Source organism: Poecile atricapillus, chromosome 28 (genome assembly GCF_030490865.1).
Source record: "Poecile atricapillus isolate bPoeAtr1 chromosome 28, bPoeAtr1.hap1, whole genome shotgun sequence".
In the NCBI taxonomy this organism is placed as follows: domain Eukaryota; kingdom Metazoa; phylum Chordata; class Aves; order Passeriformes; family Paridae; genus Poecile; species Poecile atricapillus.
In genome coordinates, this window is record NC_081276.1 from 2,419,681 (window position 1) to 2,435,461 (window position 15,781).

The following is a 15,781-nucleotide window of genomic DNA, read 5'->3' on the forward strand; positions in this document are numbered from 1 at the left end:
GTGATGGTGCTGCCCCGCTGGGGACCTCCTGTGTGACAGGGTGGGGTCCCCACGGCTCTGTCTCCCCGCCAGGCGCTGCCTCTCCCAGTCGGATTGTGTCTGCTCCCAGGGCTGCTACTGGAAGGACCTGACCCAGCTGGGCAGGGACCTGGCCAAGACGGTGGCCCTGGACCATGCCATGCAGGGCTTCCCTGCCCAGGTAGGGCAGAGCCGCTCCCAGAGGGAATTTGAGCATCCCCGTCCCCGGGAGCGCCGTGGCTGTGCCGGATCCAACCTTCTCCCTGTCCCCCCCAGGCTGCCAACTGGATCCCGGTGCCACCGTGGTCTGGGGACCCTCAGGATGAGGAACTGCTGCCCCTCATCCCGGTGCTGGAGCAGCTGGGCCAGGCGGTAGGAGATGTGGGGATGGGGACAGGAAGGGGACGGGGGCTCTGGGCACTCCCCTACCCCTCCTCTCCCTGCGCAGGAGGACGTGCGCCCCGAGATCCAGCGGCGATTCCCGCCCCAACAGCTGCCTGCATGAGGATGAGCCTGGAGGAGCTCTGGGAGAGGCCCTGGGGAAGCTGTGGATGCTCAGGGACATCCAGCACCTCATCCCATGGAGCTGGGCTGGCTGTCCCAGGAGCCTCCCTTGGTGTTTGCAGGGATCCCAGCTCATCCCTGGGGGTGTCCCCAAGGAGAGCCCCTGCCTTTGGACACGGAGCTCCGTCCTGGCTCCCTCCTCTCCCTGCTCTGTAAGGTCCAGCCAAGGCTTTCACGGGTCATTATAAGCTTGGAGAAAGGTCTGGCTCTGTCTTAATTCCCGAAACTCTTCAGCTGAGCAAACACGCTGTGCTGGGGACGGCACAGCCGGGGAAGGGGGGGACACAAACCACATCCCCGGTGTCCTGGGGCAGCCCAGGGCCCTGGCACGGGGCCGGTGCTCCCGGGAGGGCCCCAGCTGGCAGCTGTCCCTGTCCCATGCCTGCCCCGTGCCGTGGGTGCCACATGCCAGGGCACAGCTGCCACACGTGGGACAGAGCCACCCTGAGACCCCTTTTTTACGGCCTGAAGCTGCTGGTGAACAGGAATTGGGGACTTTGGAGGGGGTCTGGGCTGGCCTCTGCTGCCTCATGGGCTCGTGGCCGAGCTCCTGCTGTGGCCACGCGGGTGCAGCTGTTTGGGGACACGTCACAGCTCATCCCTCTGAGCCTGGGAAAGGACACAAGGGCTCCTGGCCCCTCTGGGAATGTCTCTGTCCCCAGGGGTGTGGGAGGAGCACCCACCCCTGTCCCCTCGCACAGCTGGACACGGGGTGGGACCATCCCAGGCGCTGCTGGGAGGGGGAATCACCCTTGGAGAGGGCAGCTGGAAAAGCAACAACGCTTTATTTCAGAAGCCAGGCACCATCCCAGCTCTGTCCCGGGCTGGTGTCACTCTGTCCTCCTGGCCTGGGCACAGCACGGAGCCCCTTTGCCAGCGCAAAGCACCGTGCGGTACGTGGGGTACAGCACCCCTGCCAGCACCAGGCTGCTGCAGACCAGGACCGTGACAACCACGAGGTCCCTGCGCAGCCCCACGGGGCCGGGGGAGCTCTCCTCGGGCTGCTGGCAGCTGTGGGTGACGTCGTGGAAGGTGCGGCCGGAGGGACAGGAGGTGCAGTTGTTGGCAGAGGAGCCCTGGCAGGTGTAGCAGGACGGGTGGCAGCTGGCACAGACGCGGGCGGTGTCCCTGGGGGTGGCACTCTGGGCTCGCCCGTAGTAGCGTGGGGGGCAGTAGGACAGGCAGGAGCCGTGGTGGGTGTACAGGGAGCTGCCACAGTCTGTGGGGAGAGGCTGGGGTGAGATTCGAGGGACTCTGAGCGTTGTCACTGTCCCCCCCAAAGCCTCGCTCACCCTCGCAGGCTCCCTGCTCGTCCCTCCTGAGACACTCGTCGGTGGCGGTGGCTGCGGAGGGCCTGGCTGGCATGTCCTCATCCGTGCCGTGCAGGTGCAGGGTGAAGCTGCTCAGCTGGCCTGGGGACAGCAGGGACAGGGGGGCTGCCAGGTGAGGGCTATGGGGCTGGAAGCTTTGGGGTTGTGCTCTGCTCCCGGCCGTGTGCTGGCCAAGGAGACTCCCAAAGCTCGGGCTCCTGTGGAAAAGGGCTCATGGCCAGGAAGGAGAAGCCAAGAAATTTCCCATTCAAGTGGGGGAAGGAAGAGTGGCCAAGCACAGAGTGACCCCAGTAAAAATGGGGTTCACCCCCCATGGGGCACCCACCTGTGTTCTGGTTATCGCCCCTGTTCTCCAGCTGGAGGGTCCAGATCCCCTTGGGGTTCTCATCCCAGAAGTGAGTGGACATGAAGCTCCAGTCCTTGTAGCCGTCCTGGCTGGTGTCATAGGGGCTGGAGGAGGAGAGCAGAGCTGGGAGTGCCAGCCCAGGGGCCTGGAGGGGCAGGGTGGGACCTGAAGGGTCACCCTGTTCCTGCCCTGAGGGGACACTCCCACGTGGCAGGGGTCCAGAGGGGTTTTGGGTGCAGTGACCCCTTTTTGGGACTCTCCAGGCCGTGGGATCCCCGGTGCTCCCCTGTCCTTACCGCACTGTCACCAGCGTGGACGTGGTCCCCATGGGGCTGCTCAGAGCCACCACCAGGTCCCCCCTGCGGCTGTAGCTCAGCGACAGCTGGACCTGGACGTGCTCCAGGGAGCGGATGCTCTCGGAGCAGGAGGAGGCATCCGTGGAGATGGTGAGCCTGGAGCCGATGTCCCTGTCCAGGACAAGCTGTGGGTGAGGGTGTTCCCAGATGGGGCAAATCCCCGTGGGAGGCTGGACCTGGGCTCGCTGTCCCTTACCTGGGGACCTGGACGGCCTGGACCGAACACTTCTCCTGGGGCCGAGTCCCTGTCCACGTGGTGGCCGCCTGCACCAGCAGCCCCGCGTCCAGCAGCCCGTAGCCGTAGTAGTGGCTCACTGGGACACAGGTGGCACCCAAGAGAGGGAGCCGTGAGCCCCTGGGTGCCAGCAGGGGGCTGCTGGAAGGTGTCCCAGGGGCTGAGCCCTGCACTCACCCCTGCGCCCCACGCCGTTCTCGGCCCAGTCCTCTGCCTGCAGGTGAGCGGGTCTGGAGGCCCTGACGATGAGGTGCTGCAGGTCACGCCACGTCAGGGCTGGGCTGGAAGCGAGGAGGACATGGGGACAGAGGTCTGGGTTGGTTTTTAAGGAGGAAATTTGGATCTTCTGGGGTGGGTAGAGCAATGGTGAGGGCCCAAGCTGATCCTCCCAGTGATTTCCTTCAGTGCTAAAATGGGAGCAAAGAGCTCCAGAGGACAATCCTCCCTCTCTCCCGTGGCCCTGGGGGAAGGCCATGACTGCACCCCAACCTTCCTGCTGTCCCTCCCCTTCCTCGCCCCTGCTTGGGCACCAGCTCTCCCTGGCAGTGTCCCTCTGTCTCGGTGTCACCTACTTGGCCTCCAGCGCCAGGGCCACCATCCCCGCGGCCAGCGGGGCCGAGGCGGAGGTGCCGGTGTGTTTGTCTGTGCAGCGGTGGTGCAGGTCAGTGGTCACCTGTGGGGACAGGGGCTGCTCTCAGCACTGTTCCCAAGAAATCCGCCCGGAGCTGGGCTACCTTCAGCAAATTCTCCTTTTGGAGACACCGTGCTGGGATCTGCGTCTGCCCCAGAGCTCTTGTGACACTCACAACCTGCACCGTGCTGGTGCTCCTGCTGCTGTAGGTGGTGGTGAGGATGGCGGGGCAGCTCTCGCCGTAGCGGGGCCGCTGCCCGTCCCCCAGGGCGCTGCCCACCGACACCGTGTAGATGCTGTTGGTGTAGCCATCGCAGTTGCAGTTGTCATAGTTGGTGCCACCGTTGCCTGAGGCCCAGATAAAGATGGAGCCGAGCCCGCCCCGTCCCTGTTGAAGATCAGAGTGGGGTGAGCACGGTGTCCTCACATCCCTGGGGTCCCTGAGGTCGGGGCTGGGCGTACCTGGACCACTCCTCTCTGGAAAGCGGCCGCAGCCAGGACTCCCGGCCCGTCCACCGTCCTGCCGTCATCCTCGGGGCCCCAGCTGGCGCTGTAGATGTGGATGTACTGCAGCTGCAGGCTCAGGGCCTGAGCCTCCACGATGTCGGTGATGGAGCCGTCCAGCATGCGCACACCTGAGGGCAGGAGCCGCTGCAGCACCGGGAGAGGCCGCGGTGGCTGCCAGGGGACGGGAGCCAGGCAGGTGCCACCGCGAGGGAAGGACCTGGGGACACCTTGCCAGGACCCCACAGCTTCCAGCAGCTTTCACATGACCCTGCCCTAAGGAGATCAGGCCCCCCGTGCCGCTGCCATGAGCTGCTTCCCAAAGCTCCTCATTAAGCCTTTTGTAATTAAGCCCAGGGAGTGCTCCCGGCTTTTAACCCCCTTTGCCACCCTCACTTCCCACGGCAGAGCCTGAGCCTGCCCTGCTGGGTGTTGGGCTGAGCACTGAACCCCGGGCTGGGGTCACACTGCAGCACCCTGGGCACCCCCATGAGCCCCAGAGCAGCCAGCCCTGGCCATTCCACAGGGGGCTGGAGCTGATTTCCAACTCCCCTCCCACGGGAGCAGTGTCTCACCTCCGATTCTGGAGTTGTAGGCGACGCCTGCGCCACAGACCCCGTTGTTGGCCACAGCTGCCACTTCCCCTGCACAGCGTGTCCCATGCCTGGGGGGCACAGAGTGACCCTGTGAGGGGTGGGGGGCCTGGGACAGCCCCAGCCCCCCCCAGAGATGAACCCCCCCAGTGTGGGGAGCTGGGCAGAACCCACCAGTTCCTGTCCCCCTCTCCGTATCGGGGTTGGGGATCGGGGTCGTTGCTGTTGAAGTCGTAACTTGCCAGCGGGTCCTGTTACAGAGCGAGGCAGCGGCGTGGGCCAAAGGGCCTGGGCAGGGCTGTGACAGCTCGGCACAGGCGCCTGGCACCGAGCCCGGCGCTGGCACAGCCGAGGGCCAGCCCGGGGGGACAGCGGGGCCCCTTCGTGCCCCAGAGCTGGAGCCAAACCCTGAGAGGGAAGGGAGCACCAGGAGGGGCTGAGGGAGATGGGAAGGGGCTCAGCCTGGAGAAAAAGAGGAGCAGGGGGGACCTTCTGGCTCTGCACGACTCCCTGATAGGAGGGGACAGCCGGGGAGTGTCGGGCTGTGCTCCCAGGGACAACAGGGAACAGCCTCAAGCTGTGCCAGGTGGGAGAACAGCAGGAATTTCCTCATGGAAAGGGCGGTCAGGCCTTGGCAGGGGCTGCCCAGGGAGGTTTGGAGTCGCCATCCCTGGAGGTGGCTCCGGGCTGGGGACAAGGTGGGCATCGGGCACAGCTTGGACTGGAGCCTGAAGCCCTTTTGCAGCCTCAGTGACTCTGGGGTTCTGCAGAAAGGGGTGAAAGCAGCACAACGTGGCTGCTTCCCTGCCAGAGCCCAGCGTGCCGAGCCACCTGAGGGCGACCCTGGCTGGCCACACAGCCCGCAGTGAGGAACCACAACCCACGGAAACAGCGGTGCTCCAAACACCCAGGATTGCCTTTCCTTCCCCGAGGAGCACAGGAGGGTTTACCAGCTTTACTGGCTTTGCAGCTTGCTGTAATTACAGCTATTTCGGGGGCTCTGGTGTGTGTACAAGTTCTAACATTTCCTCAGTGTGAGATTTCTCTGCGGGAGACTCCAAACCTTGGATCCAGCCCTGGAGAGGCCGAGCTCCCACCACACAGAGCCAGGGGTGGGATGAAGGTGCTGAGTCCCACCCTCCCTGAAGGAGCTGGGCCCTGGAGCCCCCCATAGTTACGTAGTTGGCAGCCAGGTCAGGATGATCCTTCTCCAGCCCATCATCCAGGACTGTCAGCACCACCCCCAGCCCCGTGTAGCCTCTGCTCCAAGCCGTGAGGATGTTCAGGTCGGGATGGACGTCGTTGTTCTGGAAAAGAGATTAAATCTGATCGGCAGCCCGGGGTCACCTTGGAGGGCTCCTGCTGCCTCATCACTGCCGGCATTAGCTGGGTTTATGTCTCGGTGGGGCACTGGGAAGGGCATTGCCAGAGGCTGGGGGGGATTCTGCCCCTCTGCCCAGCCCTGGGAGGCAATTCTGGGGTGCTGTGGCCAGCTCTGGGCTCCTCGGGACATGGAGCTCCCAGAGTGGGTCCAGTGCAGGGTGACAAAGTGGAGGAGGGGATTGGAGCAGCTCTGACAAAGAAAAGCTGGGGCTGTGCAGCCTTGAGAGGGGCCCTGAGCCCTGGGTGTCCCTGTTTGCACTGAGGGCTCTGGGCCCAGAAACAGCCCCAGAGGAACGGGCAGGGACTGATCCCAGGAATTCCCCCTGCACAGGAGGAAGAACTTCCTCAGTGCGCAGAGCCCGGAGCAGGGAGACTGTGGAGCCTCCCTCCCTGGGGACATCCCAGGACAATCCAGACACAATCCTGGGGATATCCCAGGACAATCCAGACACAATCCTGGGGACAGTGCTGAGCAGGGAGGTGACACTGGATGTGGTCCCTGCATGATTATCTCTCCCTGGGGGTATCCCAGGACAATCCAGACACAATCCTGTGCCCTGGGACGGTGCTGAGCAGGGAAGTGACACTGGATGTGGTCCCTGTGTGATTATTCCTCCCTGGGGGTATCCCAGGACAATCCAGACACAATCCTGAGATGATGCTGAGCAGGGAGTGGCACTGGATGTGGTCCCTGCCGTGATTTGAGCGAGGCTCAGGAGGGGAAGCAGCCCGGTCTCACCATGTACCACTGCTTGGGGAACCAGGGATCCGTGGGCACCACGCCGCTGCCTCTCTTCACGCGTCTCTTCGCCGTCTGCTGCTCAAACCACAGGACCTGGGCGGGGGGCAGCGCTGTGGGTGCCGGGCAGTGCCTGCCCACAGCTGTCCCCCGGCTCCCCGCGCCCTCCTCCCTACCTGGGGGTCCCTGGCGAGCCGCATGTGCCACCCCCAGTGCCTGCTCAGGGCTCTCTGCCGGGTGCCGCGGTGGCTGAAGTGGTGGAAGGGCTCTCCCTCCATCACCTGCGGGCACAAAGAGCTGCTGTGAGCTTCTCCAGGGGACTCCAGGGCCCCGCCTGGGCTCTGCAGGGCACAACGGTGAATTTAACGGGAGCTGCAGCACAGGGCAAGCTGAGAGCGGAGCCCTGGGGAGGGGGTGTGTGCCCTCGGGGGTGCCCAAGGGTTTGCTCTGAGGGTGGGGGGACACTGGCACAGGATTCCCAAATTCCCAGCACGTGTTTGAGGCCAGGTTGGACGGGGCTTGGCGGAACCTGGTCTGATGGAAGATGTCCCTGCCCATGGGACAAGCGAAGGGTACAAACAATGGCACACAGGGCGGGTGCGAACAAGAAGGGGGCACAAGGGGAGGGCTGAGCCCGCCTTTCCCCGCCCAGGCCGCACCTGGCCCAGGTAGAGCAGCCCGTGCCGGCGAGCCAGGGCCCGGGCGTCCCGCAGCCCCACTGCCACTCGCACGGCCCAGCTGCTCAGGTAGACGCGGGGCTTTGCGGGGCCCGGAGGGGCGGTGGCGACCACCACGAGCAGCGCCAAGAGCACCGGGAACAGCGCCAGCACCGGGCCGGGCCTGGCCCGAGCCGCCATGAGGCCGCGCCACCACTGCGCGCGTTCCCATGGCAACGGCGTCGGCCCCGCCCCTCCGCACGGCCCCTCCTCATTGGCCCGCCTTGATCCCCGCCCCGCCTTCTCATTGGCCACGCCCTAACATTAACCCCGCCCCTCCTTCTTATTGGCCCCGCCCCGCCGTTTGGCCACGCCCCCTCTGGCGTTGGCCACGCCCCCGCGGCAGCGCTGACCGGGGCGCGGGGTCGGACCGGGGCCGCTCCGGGGCCGCCGCCGCCGCTTCCTCACCCTCAGCATCGCCACCGCCGCCATGGGCTCCGTGCAGCAGCGCCTGGAGCGCTTCCTCAACAGCCCCGGGCCGATCGGCGACCTGCTGGGCCGGCTGGAAGCCCATACCGGCGTCCAACGGCTCTACCTGGCCACAGGTGCGACCGGTACCGCGGGGTCTCCCCGGTTCTCCCGTTCTGTCCCCTTTTTCCCCGTACCCTGGAGCGCATTGGCAGCTGCTCGCCGCGGCTCTGGGCTCAGCACGGGGGCACGGGGAGGGCAGGCAGGGCCGCCCTGGTTTGGGGGTGCAGAGGGGGCCGTGCTGGGCTGGGGGTGCCGGGGGTGGCGTGGCTGTCACCGCACTGCCCTCGCCTTCCACTGGCACGAAATCCCGAAACTCACAGGGTCCAAGTGTCAGAGGGACCCTCAGGACCCCTGGCCCTGACAGAGGGTGATCGGGTGAACCCCCAGATCGTGGTGGGTCAGATGGGGCACTGGGGATGAGAGCTCATCCCCCCGTCCCACTGCTGGCACCGTGGGGATCCGGCCTTTAACCGGATCCCTGTTGTTCATTAATGAGCAACCAGCCGGATTTTCCCCGGGGATCCTCCTCCTGGCACGCCGTGCCCCCCTCTCCTCTGACCCTCGGCCCTGTGCCCTCTCTGCCAACTCCAACTGGCCTCATCCGTGTGCTCCAATCTGAGATTTCAAATCAAACCTCTCGAGGGGTGCTCGGGGCTTCCCCCGTCTCCTGTGTCCCTCCAGGTGTGGATTTCTGACCCTTCACCTGCAGCAGGGCTGCTGTTCCCACTCTGAGGGGAGAAGCGCCCATGAAGGAGCTGCTGTGCGGGTCGTGTTTGGATGTGGTGCCACTCCAAAGGCATCTCCCAAACAAAACAATCCCGGGGATTTGATCGGGCTCAGCCGTGATGGATTTCTGGGGTAGAACAAGAACGGACGCACCGAAAAGTGATGGTTCTGCATTCTGGATCCCTGTCCCGGGAAGGAGAAGCTGTTGCTGAACTAAAACTTCCCAATTTCTCCCTCCCGTGGCTCTGGAGCAATCCCTAATTTGTGTTAGGACCCGTGGGCTGGGGTTTGGAGCAACCTTTGGGCAGCACCACCTCCAACCTCTCCCTCAGCGGAGCCTTTCCCTGGGGTTTTGCTGTTACATAAATTTCTCTGGGGGTTAAAATCCTGCGAAATCCCTTCTAAGGCTCTTGGGGAATGAAACCCAGCACTGCCTGGACCTGCCTGCCCTCCTCGGAGGGAGGTTTGGGATTGCTCCAAAGCCACGCTGCTCCTGCCCGTCTCCCAGGAAAGACCCGGAGCTGTGGGTGCCCCGGATCGGGGTCGGAGCTCAGCCCAGGAATGCTGCAGCGGGCAGAGCTGGGATAATCCGCCCTCCGAGCCCGAGAAAGGACTTTAATTCACCAGCACAGACAGGTTAATTCCCAGCTTTCTTGCTGCTGATGGAGGAGTTTGTCCCAGTGCTGGGGAGAAGCTGCTGGGCTGGACAAAGTGCTTCATCCTGAGGTTTTCCTGCCCTCTGAGCCCTGCTTTCCATCCCCAGAGCTTCTGTCCCACCTTCCCCAGCCTCCCGCGAGTGTCCCAGCGCTGGGCAGGCTCCAGGCCACCAAAGCCCGCGGCTCGCATTTAATTTAACGATGGAATTGAGCAGCAGGGAAGCGGGGCTGGATTGCGGCTCCCAGGGGAGCCAAACCTTCCTCTGCTCGGGAGGAGCCGCGATCCCGGGCGCCTGATCCGGGAGCAGGGCTCGTCCTTGAGAGGGAGGTCTGGGAATGCCGAGCGGCTCCGGGGGAGGCGAGACGAGCCTTGACTTTGGACCATGGGTGTGTTGTCAGCGTCTCCGGTTCCTGCCGCCCTGGCCCCGCTCCAGGGGCGAAAGTGCTGCGAGATTGGGGTGGTAAAGTCCCGTCCGAGCCCGGGGAGGGGACGAACGGTGACAGGAGCAGGTCACGGCTCCCTCGGGGAGGAGCGGACATCCAGCACCTCAGGGCGTGCTGGAATTAATTGGGGGTGGTGGTTATCACTCACCTGTCGCCGCTCGGGGATGAGGATCCTGCGGGGTGTTCCCCCGGGTGACAGCAGGCACCAGGACCCTCCTGTCCCCCGCAGGTTCCGTGGCTTTCGTGGGGCTGTACCTCATGTTCGGCTACGGCGCTTCCCTGCTCTGCAACATCATCGGCTTCGTGTACCCCGCCTACGTGTCGTGAGTACCTGTCCCACACCTGGAGAGCCTTCCCTGCCCTTCGCTGAGCCTCTCCCCGCTCAGTGAAGAGGCAATTGTGGCTGGGAAGCTCTTGAGACCTTCCTGGAAACGCTGGGACCGTGCCAGAGCAGGCGGTGGGGTTTGGGAGCAACCCTGCAGGGTTTGGAGGATTTGGGAAGCTTGGAGCCCATCCCAGGACTGCAGCAGCCGTGCCTTCCTTCCTTCCTTCCTTCCTTCCTTCCTTCCTTCCTTCCTTCCTTCCTTCCTTCCTTCCTTCCTTCCTTCCTTCCTTCCTTCCTTCCTTCCTTCCTTCCTTCCTTCCTTCCTTCCTTCCTTCCTTCCTTCCTTCCTTCCTTCCTTCCTTCCTTCCTTCCTTCCTTCCTTCCTTCCTTCCTTCCTTCCTTCCTTCCTTCCTTCCTTCCTTCCTTCCTTCCTTCCTTCCTTCCTTCCTTCCTTCCTTCCTTCCTTCCTTCCTTCCTTCCTTCCTTCCTTCCTTCCTTCCTTCCTTCCTTCCTTCCTTCCTCCCTCCCTCCCTCCCTCCCTCCCTCCCTCCCTCCCTCCCTCCCTCCCTCCCTCCCTCCCTCCCTCCCTCCCTCCCTCCCTCCCTCCCTCCCTCCCTCCCTCCCTCCCTCCCTCCCTCCCTCCTTTCCTTTCCCTTCCCTTTTCCCTTTTCCCTTTTCCCTTCCTTCCTTTTTCTTTTTTTCTTTTTCCTTTTTTTTCCCCTTTTTCCTTTTTTTTTCCTTTTTCCTTCCTTCCTTCCTTTTTCCTTCCTTCCCTTCCTCCCCCTGTCCTTCGCAGTGTCAAAGCCATCGAGAGCAGCAGCAAGGAGGATGACACCACGTGGCTCACGTACTGGGTTGTCTACGGCATCTTCAGCATCGCCGAGTTCTTCTCCGACATTTTCCTCTACTGGTTCCCCTTCTACTACGCCGGGAAGGTAACGGCTGCTCGGGGCTCCTGCGGCCCCTGGGGCAGGCTGGACAGTGTTAAAGGAATGAAGCAGGGATTTATTAAAAAGGCCTTTTAAAGGATGCACCTTGGGCAGTACGAGAGCCTGGCCGTGGCTCCACCCAAGATGGACACGAGTTTTCACGCTTTTATATATATTTATTTTATATCTATTATTTATATATATTTATTTTTATATATTTTTGGTCCATTTTTAATATATTTTTCTATTTTTATAGATATTTTATATTTTTATATATATTTATATATTTTTATATATTTATATATTTTTTATATATTTTTAAATATTTTTATATATATTTTTTATATATTTTTGGTCCATTTCCATATTGGGGTTAATTGTCTAATTACAACTTCAAAGTTATGAAGTTCCCCCCTCACAGATTGCTCTCCTCAATTTGCTGTTGAATTTTTTATTTATTTATTTTATTTATTAATTTATTTGGGGAGGACCTGAAGCTGTAACAGTGTCCTTGGTTCTCCTGTGAGGAGAACTTGCTCACACTTTATATGAAATTCACTCACACTTTATATGAAGTTCACTCACACTTTATATGAAGTTCACTCACACTTTATATGAAGTTCACTCACACTTTATATGAAGTTCACTCACACTTTATATGAAGTTCACTCACACTTTATATGAAGTTCACAGCTCTATACCAGGGCAGTAAAGAATGTGGAAAATATAAAAATGAATGCATGAGTGGGGTTTCCCCCCAGCTCAGATCCTGGGAGCCTCCCAGTAAGCTCCAGTAAGCTCCCAGTTGGACCCGTCTGGGGCTGCTGGAGCAGCTGAGCCCCCCCGTGTCCCCGCAGTGCCTGTTCCTGGTGTGGTGCATGGCCCCAGTGCCCTGGAACGGCTCCCAGCTCATTTACCACAGCATCATCCGGCCCCTGTTCCTCAAGCACCACCACGCCGTGGACAACATGATGGGTGACATCGGCACCAAGGCCCTGGACGCGGCCTCCACCGTCACCCGGGAAGGTAACTCGTGTCCTGCTGTCCCTCCGTCCTGCTCCGTGCCCGGTTTTTCCCAGCGCAGGGGCACGGGCGGTTGGGTTTCGCGGTAATTTCCCGGTTCCCGCGGGCCGTGACAGGAGCTCCGTCTCTAACCTCTCTCTCCTCTCTGCGCTGCACGGTCCAGTCCTGCGGACTCTGGCCAAGAGCAGAGCCCGGCTGGCGGCCGGGGTGGCCCCTCAGCCCAGCCTGCCCGTATGTACCGAGCCCCGGCACCGGGCCCGTGTGTACCGAGCCCCGGGACCGGGCCCGTGCCGGTTCCGTGTCCGCCGTGGCAGCGCCCAAACCGCTCTGCTCCCGCCGGCACCGGCGCGGCTCCCGCACAACCGGCCCCGTCTCCCGTGCCCTGGCTAGAGCAGGAGCTTCCCTCCCGCTTCTCCGTAGCCAAACCCCGTCCGTGTGTCCGTGTGTCCGTGTGTCCGTGTGTCCGTGTGTCCGTGTGTCCGTGTGTCCCTCTGTCCGTGCGTCCGTGTGTCCCTCTGTCCGTGCGTCCGTGCGTCCGTGTGTCTGTGTCCATGTGTCCGTGTGTCCCTCTGTCCGTGTGTCCACGTGTCCATCTGTCCGTGTGTCCGTGTGTCAGTGTGTCCATCTGTCCGTGTGTCCCTGCGTCCGTGTGTCCATCTGTCCGTGTGTCCCTGCGTCCGTGTGTCCGTGTGTCCGTGCGTCCCTGTGTCCGTGTGTCCGTGCATCCGTCTGTCCGTGTGTCCGTGTGTCTCTGTGTCCGTGTGTCCGTGTCCGTGTGTCCCTGTGTCCGTGTGTCCGCGTGTCCGTGTGTCCGTGTGTCCGTGTGTCCGTGTGTCTGTGTGTCCGTATGTCCGTGTGTCTGTGTGTCCGTGTGTCCGTGTGTCCGTGTGTCCCTCTGTCCGTGCGTCCGTGTGTCTGTGCGTCCGTGTGTCCCTCTGTCCGTATGTCCGTGTGTCCGTGTGTCCGTGTGTCCCTCTGTCCGTGTGTCCGTGTGTCCGTGTGTCCGTGTGTCCGCGTGTCCGTGTGTCCGTGTGTCCGTGTGTCTGTGTGTCCGTATGTCCGTGTGTCTGTGTGTCCGTGTGTCCGTGTGTCCGTGTGTCCCTCTGTCCGTGCGTCCATCTGTCCCTCTGTCCGTGTGTCCGTATGTCCGTGCGTCCATGCGTCCGTCTGTCCCTCTGTCCCTCTGTCCGTGCGTCCGTGTGTCCGTGCATCCGTGTGTCCGTATGTCCGTCTGTCCGTGCGTCCCTGTGTCCGTGCATCCGTGTGTCCGTGTGTCCGTCTGTCCGTGTGTCCGTCTGTCCGTGTGTCCATCTTTCCGTGTGTCCGTGCATCCGTCTGTCCGTCTGTCCGTCCCTGTGCCCCTGAGCGCTGCCGCCGCCCTGGGTGTCCCCTCCGGAGCCCCCCGGGTGCGGGGAGGGCAGGGCCGGCTGTCCCCGGGGCCGGGTCCTGACGCCGTCCGTGTCTCCGCAGGCATCAAAGCATCCCTGAACATGGCGGAGTTAATGCAGAAGGCGAAGTAAGAGGAGCATCGGGGCCTCCGGTACCGGCACTACAGCCCCGGTCCCGGGAGCAGTACCGGCACCAGCGGCTCCAGTACCGGCACCACGCTCCCACTACCGATACCGGCAACCCCCGTTCTGGCACCGACCTCCCCCATACCGGCACTACAGATGCCGGTACCGGCACCATGCTCCCGGTACTGGTACCGGCATCCTCCGTTCTGGCACTGAAGTCCCCCACACAGACGCCGGTACCGGCACCGTGCTCCCGGTACCGGCACCTTGGCCCTGTTAACGGTACCGGCCAGCCCGGGCCGTTCCCGTCCGGGATCCCGAGTTTCCCCAGCCCGAGTCCGTTGTTCGCCCGGTTCCCCAATAAAGCCCGGTGCCCACCGAGCGCCGCTCCCGTCCCGCCTGTTCCGTGACACCGCGCGGCGCCTTTAAGAGCGCCTGGGGGGGCGGAGCCTCTGGGGAAGGGGCGGGGCCGCGTTGATGACGTAAGAGGGCGTGGCGGAAGTGCGGCCGGACGGTGGCCGGGACGGGGGTGTCTGTCGGTCCGTCTGTCCGCGGTGCGGGGGGGGGGATCAGGGGGCTCTGTCCGTGTGTCCGGGGGGCGGAGGGGGCCGGTTTATCCGTGCGGGGCTGGGGCTCTGTCTGTCTGTCTGTCTGTTTGTCTGTCCAGCGGCGAGGGCAAGGAGAGATCTGTCCGTCTGTCCGTCCGTCCGAAGGGCGGGGGGGGGAGGGGAGTCGGTCTGTCTGGCAGGGAGGGCAGCACAGGGGATCTGTGTGTCTGTTTGGGGGGGGGGGGGTCAGGTGTCCGTCTGTCCGGAGGGGAAGGTGGGGGGAGGGGGGGGTGTCTGTCTGTCCATCCGGGGGGACAGTGAGGGGGGGGCTGTGCCTGCTGCGGGGTGTCCGTCTGTCTGTCCAAAGGGCAGCACGGGGGCTCTTTGGGGGGGGGGTATAGAAAAGGGGAGCTGTCTGTCTGTCTGTCCGTCTGTCCGGGGCGGGGGCAGCGCGGCTCTCTCACCCTCCCCTCTCCTCAGCCCTTCCCCCCATGAGCCCCCCCCCGGGATGAGCTCCAAGGCCAAGCGGGTGCTGCCCACCCGCCCTGAGCCCCCCAGCGCGGAGCAGATCCTGGCCGACGTGCGGGGCACCCACCCCAGCGACCCCATCTTCATCCTCCCCGCCGAGCCCCCCCAGGAGCCCGGCCCCGCTCCAGGTGAGCCCCCGCTGGGGAGGAGGGGGGAGGGCGTGGGGATCCCCCCCGCTCCCAGCCCCGCTGAGCCCCCGGTTGTCCCCGCCAGGCTGCCCCGAGCCCGCGGCCGAGGAGCGGGAGCGGCTGTACCGGCAGATCCGCTCCTACGTGGGGATGAACCAGCGGCTGCAGCGGTCCCGGGAGCAGCTGCGGGAGCGGCGCCGGGAGCTGCAGAGGGTCGGGGAGGCGCTGGACCGCGGCATCGCCGAGATGAGGCAGAAAGCGTTCTGAGGGATCGTAGTGGGTTTCCCTTCCCCGAACCGGAGCATCCGGATTTGCCAGGACAGCCCCGGCTGTGCCACCCCAGTGACTTTTTCTGCCAGGCCAGCACGGCGGCGCTTTCCTGGTGCTGGAATAAAGGCTCGTAGCCCTCCTTGTGCCCCTGGAGCGGCTGCCATGTCCCCCGCGGGTGGCGCATCCTCCGCTCCCTACGACTTTTCCCTCTGGTACTCCCCCGAGGATCACCGCGTCGCCTCCCGCATCGCCGAGCGCCTGAGGCAGGAGGGGTTTCGGGGCTTCACCGAGCACCAGGACCAAGTGGCGGGGACATCCGTCATCCTGTCGGCCGTGGAGGCCATCAAGGCCAGCCGCGTGGCCATCCTGCTCCTCTCGGCCAAGTCCGTGGGCGACCGGTGGTGCCAGCGCGTGTCCCAGTGGAACCTGTTCTGCAACATCCAGCAGCGCGGCCCCAAGGTGGTCCCCGTGTGCGTGGGGGTCACCAGAGCCCAGGTGCCCCCGTTTTTGCAGCACCTCGTCCCGCTGGAATACCAGAACGAGTTCTTCTTCCAGCGGCTGCTGGCCAGCCTGAGGTCCCGCCCGGGGAGCGGGGCCAGGGGGGTCCCGGCCGAGGGGACGCCCTGAGGGACCACCGGGAGGGGCTGGGATGGGTCGGGGGCCAGCACGGCCCCATGGTGTGAAAAACAATCCTGTTTTGCTAATAAAGGTGATGGGAATGGGTCACCCGGCGCTGTGGGCTGGTGTAAACCCCCATTTTTGGGAGCTGGGGGCGCCGCTTTCTGTCTGTCTGCAAAGCCGAG

General features: G+C 63.4%; 3 protein-coding genes across 3 annotated transcripts; 2 read left to right on the forward strand and 1 right to left on the reverse strand.

Annotated features, from left to right (window-relative positions):
- Positions 1 to 1,355: 1,355 nt before the first annotated feature.
- PCSK4 (proprotein convertase subtilisin/kexin type 4) lies at positions 1,356 to 7,557 on the reverse strand. Its single transcript, XM_058859061.1, has 15 exons — positions 7,360 to 7,557; positions 6,877 to 6,981; positions 6,701 to 6,796; positions 5,757 to 5,885; positions 4,753 to 4,829; positions 4,561 to 4,649; positions 3,944 to 4,116; positions 3,657 to 3,869; positions 3,423 to 3,523; positions 3,028 to 3,131; positions 2,812 to 2,929; positions 2,556 to 2,726; positions 2,239 to 2,363; positions 1,875 to 1,994; positions 1,356 to 1,801 (listed from the first exon to the last, which is right to left on the reverse strand). Exons 1-15 carry the CDS (start codon positions 7,555 to 7,557, stop codon positions 1,413 to 1,415), a joined length of 2,208 nt encoding a protein of 735 aa, XP_058715044.1. The 3' UTR covers positions 1,356 to 1,412.
- A 178-nt stretch (positions 7,558 to 7,735) lies between these two features.
- Positions 7,736 to 13,886, forward strand: REEP6 (receptor accessory protein 6). The gene is made up of 5 exons (XM_058858462.1): positions 7,736 to 7,961; positions 9,943 to 10,036; positions 10,835 to 10,973; positions 11,825 to 11,993; positions 13,461 to 13,886. The coding sequence occupies exons 1-5, from the start codon at positions 7,847 to 7,849 to the stop codon at positions 13,508 to 13,510; spliced, it is 567 nt and encodes a 188-aa protein (XP_058714445.1). The 5' UTR covers positions 7,736 to 7,846; the 3' UTR covers positions 13,511 to 13,886.
- Positions 13,887 to 13,996: 110 nt separating this feature from the next.
- Positions 13,997 to 14,975, forward strand: C28H19orf25 (chromosome 28 C19orf25 homolog). Its single transcript, XM_058858466.1, has 3 exons — positions 13,997 to 14,043; positions 14,533 to 14,708; positions 14,794 to 14,975. The coding sequence occupies exons 2-3, from the start codon at positions 14,561 to 14,563 to the stop codon at positions 14,973 to 14,975; spliced, it is 330 nt and encodes a 109-aa protein (XP_058714449.1). The 5' UTR covers positions 13,997 to 14,043; positions 14,533 to 14,560.
- The last annotated feature ends 806 nt before the right edge of the window (positions 14,976 to 15,781 follow it).